The sequence below is a fragment of the Callithrix jacchus genome, chromosome 1, assembly GCF_049354715.1.
Source record: "Callithrix jacchus isolate 240 chromosome 1, calJac240_pri, whole genome shotgun sequence".
In the NCBI taxonomy this organism is placed as follows: Eukaryota; Metazoa; Chordata; class Mammalia; order Primates; family Cebidae; genus Callithrix; species Callithrix jacchus.
In genome coordinates this window covers 121,675,997-121,689,040 of record NC_133502.1, presented here as the reverse complement: position 1 = coordinate 121,689,040, position 13,044 = coordinate 121,675,997, and the positions used below count along the sequence as shown (strand labels likewise).

At 36.9% G+C, this 13,044-nt stretch overlaps 1 protein-coding gene across 1 annotated transcript in view; it reads left to right on the top strand.

Moving 5' to 3' along the window:
• Window positions 1-11,481, top strand: part of TTC39B (tetratricopeptide repeat domain 39B) — a 146,459-nt gene extending 134,978 nt beyond the window's left edge. Inside the window, 2 exon segments of the mRNA XM_017973671.4 lie at window positions 303-419; window positions 3,828-11,481. Coding sequence (XP_017829160.2) covers window positions 303-419; window positions 3,828-3,918 — 208 coding nt within the window. The 3' untranslated portion in view covers window positions 3,919-11,481.
• Window positions 11,482-13,044: the final 1,563 nt, after the last annotated feature.

The window sequence follows — 13,044 nt, the reverse complement described above, 5'->3', positions numbered from 1 at the left end:
TTCTGAAAGATGATCTTGCCATTTCTAGGGTTAATCTTTAAAGATCTGTATGCACTGATTTACTTAAGGGGCAGCAGTCAACCATCAATGCTGGGTTTATATTACGAAATAAAAGATTAACATATGAAAGGCACATTATTTATTGCCATAGTTTAATGAGTTCCATAACTATACAATGGCCACTTTTCTATGATAGACTTGGTGCTGCACATATTTTCTGAGGAATGGGAATAATATATATTTAGAAAAATATATATTTCTTTTTCTGTTAAGATTTACTTGCTTTTCCTTTGCCCTTTCAGTGAAAAGCTACTGAAGTATGACCACTACCTAGTGCCGTTCACTCTGTTTGAATTGGCGTTTTTATATAAAAGCCAAGGGGAAATGGACAAGGCCATAAAGTTCCTAGAAACTGCAAGGTAAGTGTTGAAGGCAGCTTTTCCTTGATTGTTACAGAGTCAGAAATGTCCATACTGCTATAACAACAGCAGTAATATTATATACTTAAAAATTAATAAATTAATGTCAAATTAGTAATCATGCTACTTCTGCTAACTTCTGATTGATTTTTGCTCATGGCTTTTGCTGTAATTGTGCTGTTTCCAAAACCCTCTTACTGCCTCATTCTGTGACTATTTACAGATGTGATTATGGGCATCTATCTGAGAGATTTCTAACTTATCCTATTCTATATCAGGGGTTGGCCAGCTTTTTGTGGAAATGGCTAGACAGTAAGTATTTTTAGCTTTATAGTGTAAGATCTCCATTCCAACTACTCCATTATATCAAAAGAAGACATAGAAGGTAATATGTAAATAAATGGGTGTGTTTTTTTTTTGGCCCTTGGAGCCTGGGTTGCCAGCCTTCGAGGTATTCAGCCATATCTATTATTTCCTTGAAGAGCCATTGATCTTGTGAAGGTTGCAGATCTTACCCAGACTCCTTTTTTTTTCCTGTTTATTTTGGCAGTTTCAAAATTTTTTTTTTTTTTTGAGACGGAGTTTTGCTCTTGTTACCCAGGCTGGAGTGCAATGGCGAGATCTTGGCTCACCGCAACCTCTGCCTCCTGCGTTCAAGCAATTCTCCTGCCTCAGCCTCCCGAGTAGCTGGGACTACAGGCACACGCCACCATGCCCAGCTAATTTTTGTATTTTTAGTAGAGACGGGGTTTCACCATGTTGACCAGGATGGTCTCGATCTCTTGACCTCATGATCCACCTGCCTTGGTCTCCCAAAGTGCTGGGATTACAGGCGTGAACCACCGCACCTGGCCCCAAAATATTTTTATCATTCTGATAGACAATAGCTTTTAGACCCATGATCATGGATCACTTAGGTAAGGCAAAAACCCTATGGCCTGTTTGCCTCCAACACTTACTTCCTGTAGTAGAGAAAGAATGCTGGCATTCTTTAGCTCTAGGTCGTGAATCACTGTTTATGAGTGATTTAGAGTAGCTCTAGGTCATAAATAGTGATTTGTTCATTTATTCAAATTCTGCAATTATTCACTGAGCACTTATTATGTGTCAGAAACTAATAAAGGCTTTAGAGAGACAACTATAAGCAGGCAATGTTTCTGCTCTCTTAGCCAGAGGGAGATATTAAATAGGCAAGAAAAATATCAGTGGTATGTGTTTTGCTGAGATTTATAATATGATACATGGTGCCTGGATGTTACTTCACGTTAGATTGAAATATATCCTTGAGGAAGTGATATCGTAGCTGAGATTTGCATAAGTAAAGCCAGTCTTGAGATGAATCATCAGAAGTTGACCAACTAACTAGGTGGGGAACATTCCTAGCAGAAGTCATAATGAACATCTACATTGAGGAGGTTGAGCCACTGGGTCAGTGATGATGCTTTTTGCTGTGCTGGGGAATACTTAGAAGAGCATGTTTGGGGAGAGAAGGAAACATACTTCTGTTGAGACTGATTCTTTGAGATGGCTATTAGGTACTCATATTAGGTAGATGGCAAGTTGGCATTCATACGTGGCACGGAGTTCAGTGGTAGGGTCAGGGCTGAATGTAGAGATTTCAGTCAACAGCACAGAGATAGTGATATTTAAAGCAATGGCACATGATGAAGTCATTTTGTGAATGTGCTATAGCTAGAGAAAGAGGTCTAGTACAGTGTCTGGTATATGGCATCTTCTTAGGCATTCAATGATAAGATTAAGAAGATTAAGAGTATTAGGAAGACATCTAGGAAAGCCAACCAAATAGAGTTTCAAAAAGAAAAGTGTGGTTAGTTATGAGGGCAGCAGCTAAGAGGTCACACAAGGTAAGACCAGAGAAGTGGCTGCTGAATTGGGCAGCATGAGGATCACTAGTGAACCTTGACAAGTGAGGTGACAAGTGAAATGGAGCGACACTTTAGGCAACACTTTTAGGATGTTTGCTGTAAATAGAATATTGTAATGGGGCAAAAGCTTTAGGGGCCTGGTAGAGCCAAGAAGGGCTTCCTTAAAATATTTGTATATAGGTGATATGACAGCAAGTTGCTTTTAAAGTCAATTTGTTGGGAGTATGACTGATATTTTATGTGTTACATATAGATATCTTCAAATCCAGCTGTTGGAGCATTATGGATTATAAATACGGCTGTTCCAAATATTCATTATTTGAATACACAATGTGCAATAAGGCAACTTTATAATGACAAAAATAAAAGACCTGTAACTCACTACTAAAAAGCAATGAAAAGCCTCCACTTATTCAAGACAATACTGATGATTCAAACATAAAGATACTTCCCAGTAATTCCAAGACTGTACTCTACACTTTCCCTTTATCTATTAGGAGCTTTGCAAAGGTCCCCAGATTGGTGGCCAGACATTTAGGAAAATACTCAATTCCATCCTTTGGTAAACTCTAGTAAGGTGTTGATTTTAGTTTATGAATAATACATTTTACTAACCCTTATATCATCATTACCAGTGAGTAGCCCTTAAACCTGTTCAAAAGGAAGGGCTGTAGAAGTAAGTGTCACTGTAAAGAAAGCGATTCTAGGCCAGGCGCGGTGGCTCATGCCTGTAATCCTAGCACTTTGGGAGGCTGAGGTGGGTGGATCACCTGAGGTCAGGAGTTCAAGACCAGCCTGGCCATCATGGTGAAACCCCATCTTTAAAAAAAAAAAAAAGAAAGTGATTCTAGCTCACTCATGGACCAAGGAAGTATGTAAAAGTATTTCATTTTTCTGATTCTTAACAATTCTAGTAAAGGAAGGTCAACATAAATGCTCTTACTCAGGTTTTAAATAATCTTTGGATTTCTGTGTCCCCTTTTAAAGACATCGGCCTAATTATTATGCAATTATTGGCCAAACCATTGATATTTGCATGTGAGAATTGGAATAAATAATTTTGATGTCATTAGGTAATTCTGCTGTCTTTGTTGCAGTTGTTTCATTTGGGTTTCTTGAGTGATTTATCTATGTGATCATGCTCACCATGTTTATACGCACCTACCTTATAATTTTTCAGTTTAAAAAAGGAAGTCTAATTATTTAGGACTAGTTCACAAAATTTGTACAGCCCTCTTCACAACCTTCTTGCTGTGCTTATGAATGGTTTGGTAATTAAGCAGAACCTTGCTACTCAAAATATGACCTTTAGATGACCACCAGGAAGCTTCTAGAAATGCAGATTATTGCAGTTCCCCCAAAGATTCCCCCAACAGAACCAGAATCTGCTTTTTACTAAGATCTCTTACGCATATTAAAGTTTGAAAGCAAATACGCAGATCAGAGAGAGGAATGGGAGGGTGGTGGTACCCTGGTATATAAAGACATTTTGACTGTACAATTTTATTGTTATTGTTTTCAGGAACAACTACAAAGATTACTCCTTGGAATCCAGACTACACTTCAGAATTCAGGCAGCTCTTCACCTCTGGAGAAAACCTTCCTCAGATTGATCAGAACTTGAAGGATAGAATTTTCCCTCAATTAGCATCAACATCTGCTATATAGATTAAACCTTATATTAAAGTTGAAAAGTGATCTTGTGAATAAGAGACAAAAAAACAATGTTATTGTTAATATTTTCTATCATCTGAGAGGTTTACTGTTGGTCTACACAATTTTTTTTCCTATGGAATGGCATTCTGTATTATCTAGAAAATTCTTATATTTTGCCTCCCCCAAAATAATTTCATATTAGATTTGAATTGGGGGTAAATAAGTCATTTAAAAGACTTGCAAATGCAATAGTCTAATTAGATTATTTATTTTTTTAATGTGGAAATTAATATTGTTTAGCAACTAGCTTATAAGTTGAGCCAATTTTAGATTTGTTGGGTAGTTAAACTTCAGAGATATTTTGTTGCCTAGTACTTAAACTTCAGAAGGTGGATAAGTATCACTTACATTTAAAATAGTTTAACAATGACCTTCAAAAGACTTCTGAAAAAGACAGTCTGAGAACATGAACACAGATGGGCCATAATGTACTTCATAGGTTGAAAAGACCTGTATCTATAAAGGATGATGCAGTATTCAGTTACTGGTTTTTTACTCTTCATTTGAATAAAGGTGGTGACATTTTGGAGAGACTGAGTTTAAATGTACTTAAGTCTATTATAGTAACAAAATTCAAAACCTCCTGTGTATTTAAAGGGAAGAAAGTGTCATATTTTAGGAATTTTTCTTAACCTTAGCAGTGAGAGCCTAAAATACATATATGGGTTATTTTTCTTATAGGAAGTAAAGTTCCTGCTACTTTAAATGATATGTAAAGTATCAGTAATTTTTACACTTAAGATGTTGGTAAGACCTAATTTTCTAATCTCTCTAGCACTGTGATGTCTCCTTGTAGATACCTGGACCTCACTTAGTCCTTGGGAAACAGATTCAGGGCATGGAGCAGAAGACAGCTTGACACCCCAGATAGTCCTTGTTCTGCTCCCCTATTAGCAGTTAGTGAGGTGACCTTTAGCGAGTCCACTGTGCCCTGTGTGTCACCATGTTTTCTTCTGTGAAATCTAAATTAAAAAACAGATGACTTTCAAGATCTCTTTCAGTTTTATAACTGTGAGTCTATGTAATAGGTATTTATTTTCAACAAACAACTTTAAAATGTTGAATGTAAACCATTCTTACTTGGAGTGGTTTATTTTTCAGTCATCACCATTGCCCCTCATCCCCCACATGTATGTGTTGTGGATGAGGACCAGGTTGCATCCAGAGTGAGGAAAGGCAATTTATGAGTTGATGAATCTGGGCCTTGTCTTATTTCTGTTTCCGTTTTGAAGAATAACTTGTCACAGAAGCCTCTGCAGTTTAACAGAAGGAGCCACCTATTGGGAGTCAGGAGTTCATTTCTGTGGGTTAATAGTTCTATGACACAGAGTTAGTAGCTCAGCTTTTCGGGGGCTCAGTTGCCCCAGTGTGGATAGCAGTGTAGTGTTTGGTACTTGTGAGGGTTCAATTAGATAAAGCATATGATAGCTTTTTGTAAACTGAAAAAGGCTATACAAAAGTATGAGTTATTGGAATAATTATGGTTTTTACGCATGGATTACAGTATCAACACATAAGTAGTGGCTGATACTGTGGTCTGTGTTGTAAAATGAAAGAAGCATAGAAATTCAAATACGTTTCAGTGTATTCATGTGTTTGATGTTGACAGTAGTCCAGGTTATATGAACTTGCTCCTGTTGTTCCCTGCCACATGGACCTGTATCAAGCAGTGTGTGGCTTCTTTTCCTTAGAGTACTGATTATTGACCAACACTGAGGATGTATATCCAATGAAAGATGATTAATAGAACTCAAGTCGGAGTACCACCCGTTCAGATACTATGGCAGTAGATACCAATGTATTGTTAACAGTATAACTTTAGGTACAGACAAAATAGAAAATAAAATTAACTGTCATTATAATTAGTAGTGGAAAACATTAAATATTATTTGTGTATAGCTTTGGAAAAAAGTTTATGAAGTTCTTAGAAGAGCTTTGGTGACATTATTTTTGGAAGCATACACCCGTATTGTGACTGTGGGTACACTGAGCATTCTCACTGTGTTACTGTGAGAAGCTGCAAGCCAGTAAAAAAAATTCTCATTTGGGTATAAAATGAAATAATTTTAAGCTTAGAGTGGCCATTTTTATTTTAACTCCACATTACTAAACAAATATAAAAGAAATTCATCTTCTCCATATAAAAATCTTTTGTTATTTATATTTTATTTTATTGTTATTTCCTATTCTTTGTATAGTTGCCTGATACCATGGACAGTATATCCAGTGGATCTTTTAGTACTCCTATAATATCAAAATGCTACAAATATTTATGCTTCCTGCTATGTCCAAAATATTGTAGTGGCCCCAGCTTCTTATGGCATCAGCTAATATTGCATTTTGGAGTTATTAGGGTGCTCTGTGAAGAATGAATACTGAAGTGACAGTTTGATCTAGTTTTTGAGGGACATTTATGATGGGGTTGGGTTGCCAATGTGTCTTGACAGTGCAATTCATGTAGTTCCTGGCATAATTGGCTTTTTTTTTTTTCCTAATGGAGAGTCAGGGTTCTGAATGGTGCTATATAAAATTAAGTAAGTGTATAAATTTAAGTGCTTTGTATATTAAGTGCTGTATATATTTAAGTAACTATATAAATTTAAGTGCTTTGTAGGGATGGTGACAAGGAAGGCATGATTTCCCCTTGACAATGAATGAAAGGTGAACTGCCTCTGCTCTTATCTGAACATATATTTTAATGTTTTCTATGCTCCTTGATATAAGAAGTTTCCAAGTTATGTAGGAAAATTAAGTCCACTGATCCTGCCTTCATCCTCAGAGAGCAGAGATGAGGCAAGTGGATAAAAGCTGTAGGAAGCTGAATTCCAGATTAATCAGCACCCTAGAAGATTTTTCATTATTGGAAAATCCAACAGTCTACAATCGATAACCAGTTTTTCTGCAAAGGGGTGAGTTTAGCAGGGCTAATGTGACTGCCATTTCTGCCTGTCCTAGCAGCTTAGACTAATTGAACTTTGAGGTTACTCTACGATGCTATTATTAGGGCTTCAAATCAGTGGGGAATGTGTGAAGAAAAAATTCTCCCCCCGACCATTTCAAATAAAAGTGAATGTTTTCTCCTTCAAAGCTACTATTAGAGGTAGTTGTGACAGACGCTAACAATCCCTGCTGTTAATACTTATGATTCCACTCCTTTTTAAAGTGAGTCTGTTGATCTTCATAAATAGATGGGTTTTCCCCCAGCTTGGACATTAAAAATAATTTTTAAAAAGTTCTTTGTGACCAATTGGAAAATCTTTTGGAATTATCTAATTCTTCATTCATTTCCCCCCCTGTATTTCTGTTTTTTCCCCCCTGCTGTTTATAATCTCTGTATTTAGAAATCTTAAATTCAAATACATTTAGTTAAAATGAGTTAATGAAGGCTCCAGTGATGTTTTAATACCCTAAGATATTGTGATTTCTTGGGCCTGGAATGGATCTTAGAAAATTACCTCATCCTCATGAGTCTGTAAGCAGAGCCTGTAAGCAGTGTTGTTTCCCCTCAGTCCTGCTCTGTCCAGTCCCAGTAGCCCCTCGCCACACATGGCTGCGGAGCACTGGAATGACTTACAGTACATATGGGAATGGGGCTGAATGCTAAGGGAGCATTCACTCATATGCACTGCACTTCTGCTTAAAGGCCTCCCAATGGCCTGCTTTCCAGAGTTCTGGCTTTTACTTGCTGTCTGCTATGATAACCTGATTTGTGCTTCACATACATATCTGTGAAGTTTGCTTTTTCTGTTTAAGTGCCCTTAAACTTTCATTTCATCATGTTTATTCTGCAGACAGTCAATGTCATTGGCATATTTGAACATTATTCTGCCCTCCTTATGGACTAGATGGAGAGATTTGATTTTTGAGATTATGATTTTAATTTGATTTTACAGACATTCTTTGCTTTTTTACAAAGTACAGTTGTTAAGAGTCATGGTAGAGTGATTCTCATCTTTGAGAAGATAAATTTCATGATTAATATTTTCTAAGATAAAATTATTCTGAGAAATCTAGTGAAACCTTTTCAATTGCTTTGTTACTAATGTTTTAATACTGACTCTCTCAACTAGGCCAATATTACTATTTAAAGGTTTTTAGAAGCTGGGCATGGTGGCTGACGCCCGTAATCCCAACACTTTGGGAAGCCAAAGTGGGAGGATCACTTGGGGCCAGGGGTGTGAGGCCAGCCAGGGCAATATTCTTTATAAAAACAAGAAAATTAGCTGTGCATGGTGGAGTGTACATGTAGTCCTAGCTACTGGGGAGACTTAGGTGGGATAATCCCTTTAGCCCAGGAGTTTGAGGCTACTGTGAACTAAGATCATGCTATATATAAAATCTATATATAAAATAAAGATTTAAAGACATATGTTACCACTTAGAGAATAATTTTGCAGATGGTTTATTTAAAATATATATTCAAAGCCGGGCACGGTGGCTCACGCCTGTAATCCCAGCACTTTGGGAGGCCCAGGAGAGTAGATCACCTGAGGTCAGGAGTTCAAGACTAGCCTGACCAACTTGGAGAAACCTCATCTCTACTAAAAATACAAAATTAGCTGGGTGTGATGGCACATGTCTGTAATCCTAGCTACTTGGGAGGCTGAGGCAGGAGGATTGCTTGAACCCAGGAGGCGGAGGTTGCAGTGAGCCGAGATTGCGCCATTGCACTCCAGCCTGGGCAATAAGAGTGAAATGTCATCTCAAAAACAAACACACAAATAACATGACATATTTATGCCTTTTGCTGCCTATTAATATTTTTGAATGTATGATACCTAAGTGATATGCATATATATGACATTTTTATCTCTAGTTATTTCTTCATAACATACATGTATCTATAGATAGCTATATACAGAACAACATACAAATAATAAATAGACAATGTTTTTATACAGTTCTTTCCAAAGAAACGCAGGATTTTTTTCAAATTCTCCCTCCCCCAGTTCAGTTATTTACATATTTTTGTCTTTAAGTGTTAGATTGCTTGTTTCTACTGCCTGTTGTTGATAGTTTTGTCTTTTATACATTTGCTATTAGATTTAGTTACTTTGAAATGTTGAACTTGAAATGTAATGAAAAGGACACATCAGAATTTATCGTCAGGGAAGATATCTTTTATGTTGAGCAGTTGCTATCTGATCTTGACAGACTCTCCTCTTAGAAGTCCATTCTAGTCATTTTGTAACTTCATAGCTGCTGAAAGAAATGATGCAAGGACTGTTTAGTGGACTGAGATGGCTGAGCAGGTTCTTGGCCTGAATTATCCAGAGGAAATAGTGGGATCTAGCTTCAGAGGAAGTCTACGCCTCATTCCCTTCTGGTTACAGTGTACCCAGGACATGTGTTTAGCACAGTAACACTGTAACAGGACATTGCATGGAAAAATCAAAGCAGCTGCCTCACTGTATTTACCTGAAAAGAATGCGGACAGATTGGATATTTAATAGGGAAAATCAGGGTACTTTAGTAACAAACTTCATTATGTAAAGCTTGTTGAATATTAACATACAGTACGCCTTGCATATTAATCTCATAGTTTTCAGAAAGACCAATTTAAACACTGAATGTAAGGGATGCTGGCATATCCCAGTGACAGCTTCAGTTTTATTGTTGCTTAATATTTTCTAGCAAACTTAGTTTTAATTATTGGTAGTCTGTTGGGCACCATTTGGGGAAGAAACAGATTTGTCTCAGTGTAGCAGACTGATAGTCAAAAAATTTGAATAAAGAATGAGCATAATAAAGAATATTATTATTTCATTTTTAAAGGAATTATATTATTTTGAAGTGCTGCATGGTTGATATTGTTTGGCTGTGTCCCCATCCAGATCTCATCTTGAATTGTAGTTCCCATAATCCCCACATGTCGTGGGAGGGATCCTGTGGGGGGTAATTGAATCATGGGGGCAGTTTACCCCATGCTGTTCTCATCATAGCGAGTGAGTTCTTAGGAGATTTGACAGTTTTATAAGGGGCTTCTCCCCCTTTGCTCAGTACTTCTCCTTCCTGCAGCCCTGTAAAGAAGGTGCCTTTCTTTCCCTTCCCGTTCCACCATTGTAAGTTTCCTGAGGCCTTCCAAGTCATGCAGAATTGTGAGTCAGTTATACCTCTTTTTTTTTTAATAAAGTATCCAGTCTCAGATATTTCTTCATGGCAGCACGAGAATGGAGTAATACAATGGTCTCACTAATTTGAAGGTATGACACTCTGCTTTGGAGATAATGTAGACATTTTTAAGTCATTCCTATTTTTAATGTAGACAAATGTCCAGGTAGCAATTTCAGGAATAACAAATGAGTTCAGCTTTTATTCACATTTTTTTCCCCAAAGTGATTTATTCTTCAACGTAGACGGTTACTTTCTATAGAGTGATTTGTTTTTTCTTTAAGAAAATAATTCACAGAGAGATTATGGTAAATATTTTAAATCTTAGACTGTTGGTTAAATTTAATAGCTTAAGCACTGTTGAGTTCCATTTAATATTTGCAGAAGGAGAACATATGTGTTTCACTGATATGTATGGTCCAGAAAAATTACTTCATTCTCAAGAATATGTTGCATTCTCATATTATGTTAAGGAAAATTCTATAAGTAGTCTGGTTTTTTTTTTCTCTTGCTGACTGTTGACATCCAAACACCTGAATGAAAACTGACTCATTTATGTATTGGTGTTTAAAAATATTGAATTGCAAATGTTCTTAGAACACTTGCATTTTTTGATTCAAGTTGCTAAATCAGATGTAAAGGCAAATATGTATATTTAATAAGTGAGAAGTATTTTTTTATTACTGAAATTTATTCTCAAAGCAAATGTATTTTGTAGATGTTTCATTTGGGAGATTTTGCTTTGCCTTAAAACATATAAAATAAACCTGTCTTGTGGTCTGGCCACCTAAAAACCTCTGTTAACTTGACATGTAGAAGGATTTCAGAATTCTTTGATAATGTGTGGTTTCACTTTTGTTTGTATTAAACAAAAATAAAATGAGAGGCCATAGCACTTTGTAAACCAATGTGAAGTTTCCTGTTGAATCATCAAAGCTACCTGTATGTAGTTTATGATTCAATGTTCTGTTAGTAAAAATTGTCAGCATTTTATCTTTCTCTCTTCTCATTACATTTTAGTCTTCTGTCTTTCCCACTCAGCGGTCACAGTTCTGCAGAGCAAAACATTTTTAGAAACTGAAGATGTGTGAGTTCTATATAAAATGAATGTGTTAGTAACATCCATCTGCTGATCAAGTAGGCCTTGGATCTGGTACTAAGTGAAATCGATTGTAGCTATCAAAGCATTTTATCAATGTAAGTCAAGAAAAAAGAAGAAAACTGTGAACTTCTGATATTTTTAACATAAAAACTGTTCCCAATGAGTATTCTCTTGCTGATTTTGTGTTAATGTTATCATCTACGATTTGTAAGCTAATGCTAATATAAAATCTAAAATTTCAACATGACAACAGTTCCTGTAGCCTATTTTTACCATTAAGACGTTTTTGAAAACAGATGTCATCTTAGAAATTGTATTTTTAAATGCAAATATATCATCCCAACTTGAAAGTCAACACATTTTATTTTTCATTCCTTAGTATCACAGAATAAGCTGTGTTTAGATACAGGTTTAATTTGCCAGGTTTTCTCAGAATTCTATATTTTCATATTGCTACAACTGGTTTACTTAACATGCAATTTAATTGTTATTTAAATAAATTACACTTGATGGAATTGTAGCCTTATTCTAGTTGGTCTACATGTGGAAGCAGCACATGACATCTGTTTTGCTGGTCTTTAATTGTCAATATGGTATAAACTTGAATTTTTGTTTCTTGGTTTTTTTTTTTTAAATTGTAATATACAGGTATGAAGACCCTTCTCTCTACCATGTTCTTGGCGAAGCCCCGGACGTGAAGAGATAAATGGGATGGTACACTTGTCTCAAGGAAGGATTGCCTTTTCTATCATTGTTTTGTAATTTATTTAATAGCTCAGAGAGTTAGATTAGCTGCTGACATGTTCGGTTTAAGGAGCAATCTTTAGCATTCAGGGTACAGCGCAGTGGAATAAGTGATAGGCTCTGGGAAGCAGGACTTCTGTATTTGGGGCTAGTTCTGGCTAGATTATGGCATGTGCTCCCCCTCCCTAGACATTAACTTCTCTGAACTTTGCCTACCCAGCTGTAAAGTCGGGACAATTCCACTACTTTATTCAGCTCTAAGGAGGATCAGAGGAGGGGGTATGCAAGACCACAAAGGGCGAATCCAACATGAAATCCTTCCCCTCCTCCCCTGTGTGAGTTAGGGCAAACATGTCCGTCACAAACTAGTTGTTTCTGTCAGTGGGTGGCTTTTCACGATGTGATTCAGTAATCGAGGTTCCTTCAATCTTGCAGCTCTGCTTTCATCACACATCTGCTGAGGCCACTGTGGTCTTTTGCATCAAGCTATTGAAGGGGACAAAGCATGGAGGGATGTGTGAGGGAGATGGTACATATCTGTTAAGTTCCGTTAGCTAGAATTCAGTCACTGCTTTACTTCATGACAAAAGAGGCAGAGAAATGGTCTAGCCATGGGCTCAGGAAAAAAGAGGCAATGGGTATGGTGAACAGTTGGCTTGTCTCTGCCACATCTCCACTTGGGCTGGGTCCACTATGACTCTCCCAATGTGTTCCATGCTTTCCTGTTTGTCTTTTCTTTGTTCTTTGGCATGAGGAGCTTTATAGATTTACAAAGGCATCAATTACAACTCGGTGTAAGCAACTCAAGCTAGTTTAAAAACAAAAACTTGAGCAGCTGTCTAGTAAATGGATAAAGGGTGTCTGTGGAATTCAGGGGCAAGAATGTGGGAGGTACTCAGGAAGTATGTCAATTCAGAATAGAAAAGCCTTAGAGACTTGGAGAGTATTTATTCTGTCTCTCCTGTGCTTCCTTAAGAGACTTGATGGGAGGAATATGTCCACACAGCAAAGGCTAATTTTCCTCTCATGATCCGTCTCTATTTCAGGCCAGTGAGGGATGAACTCC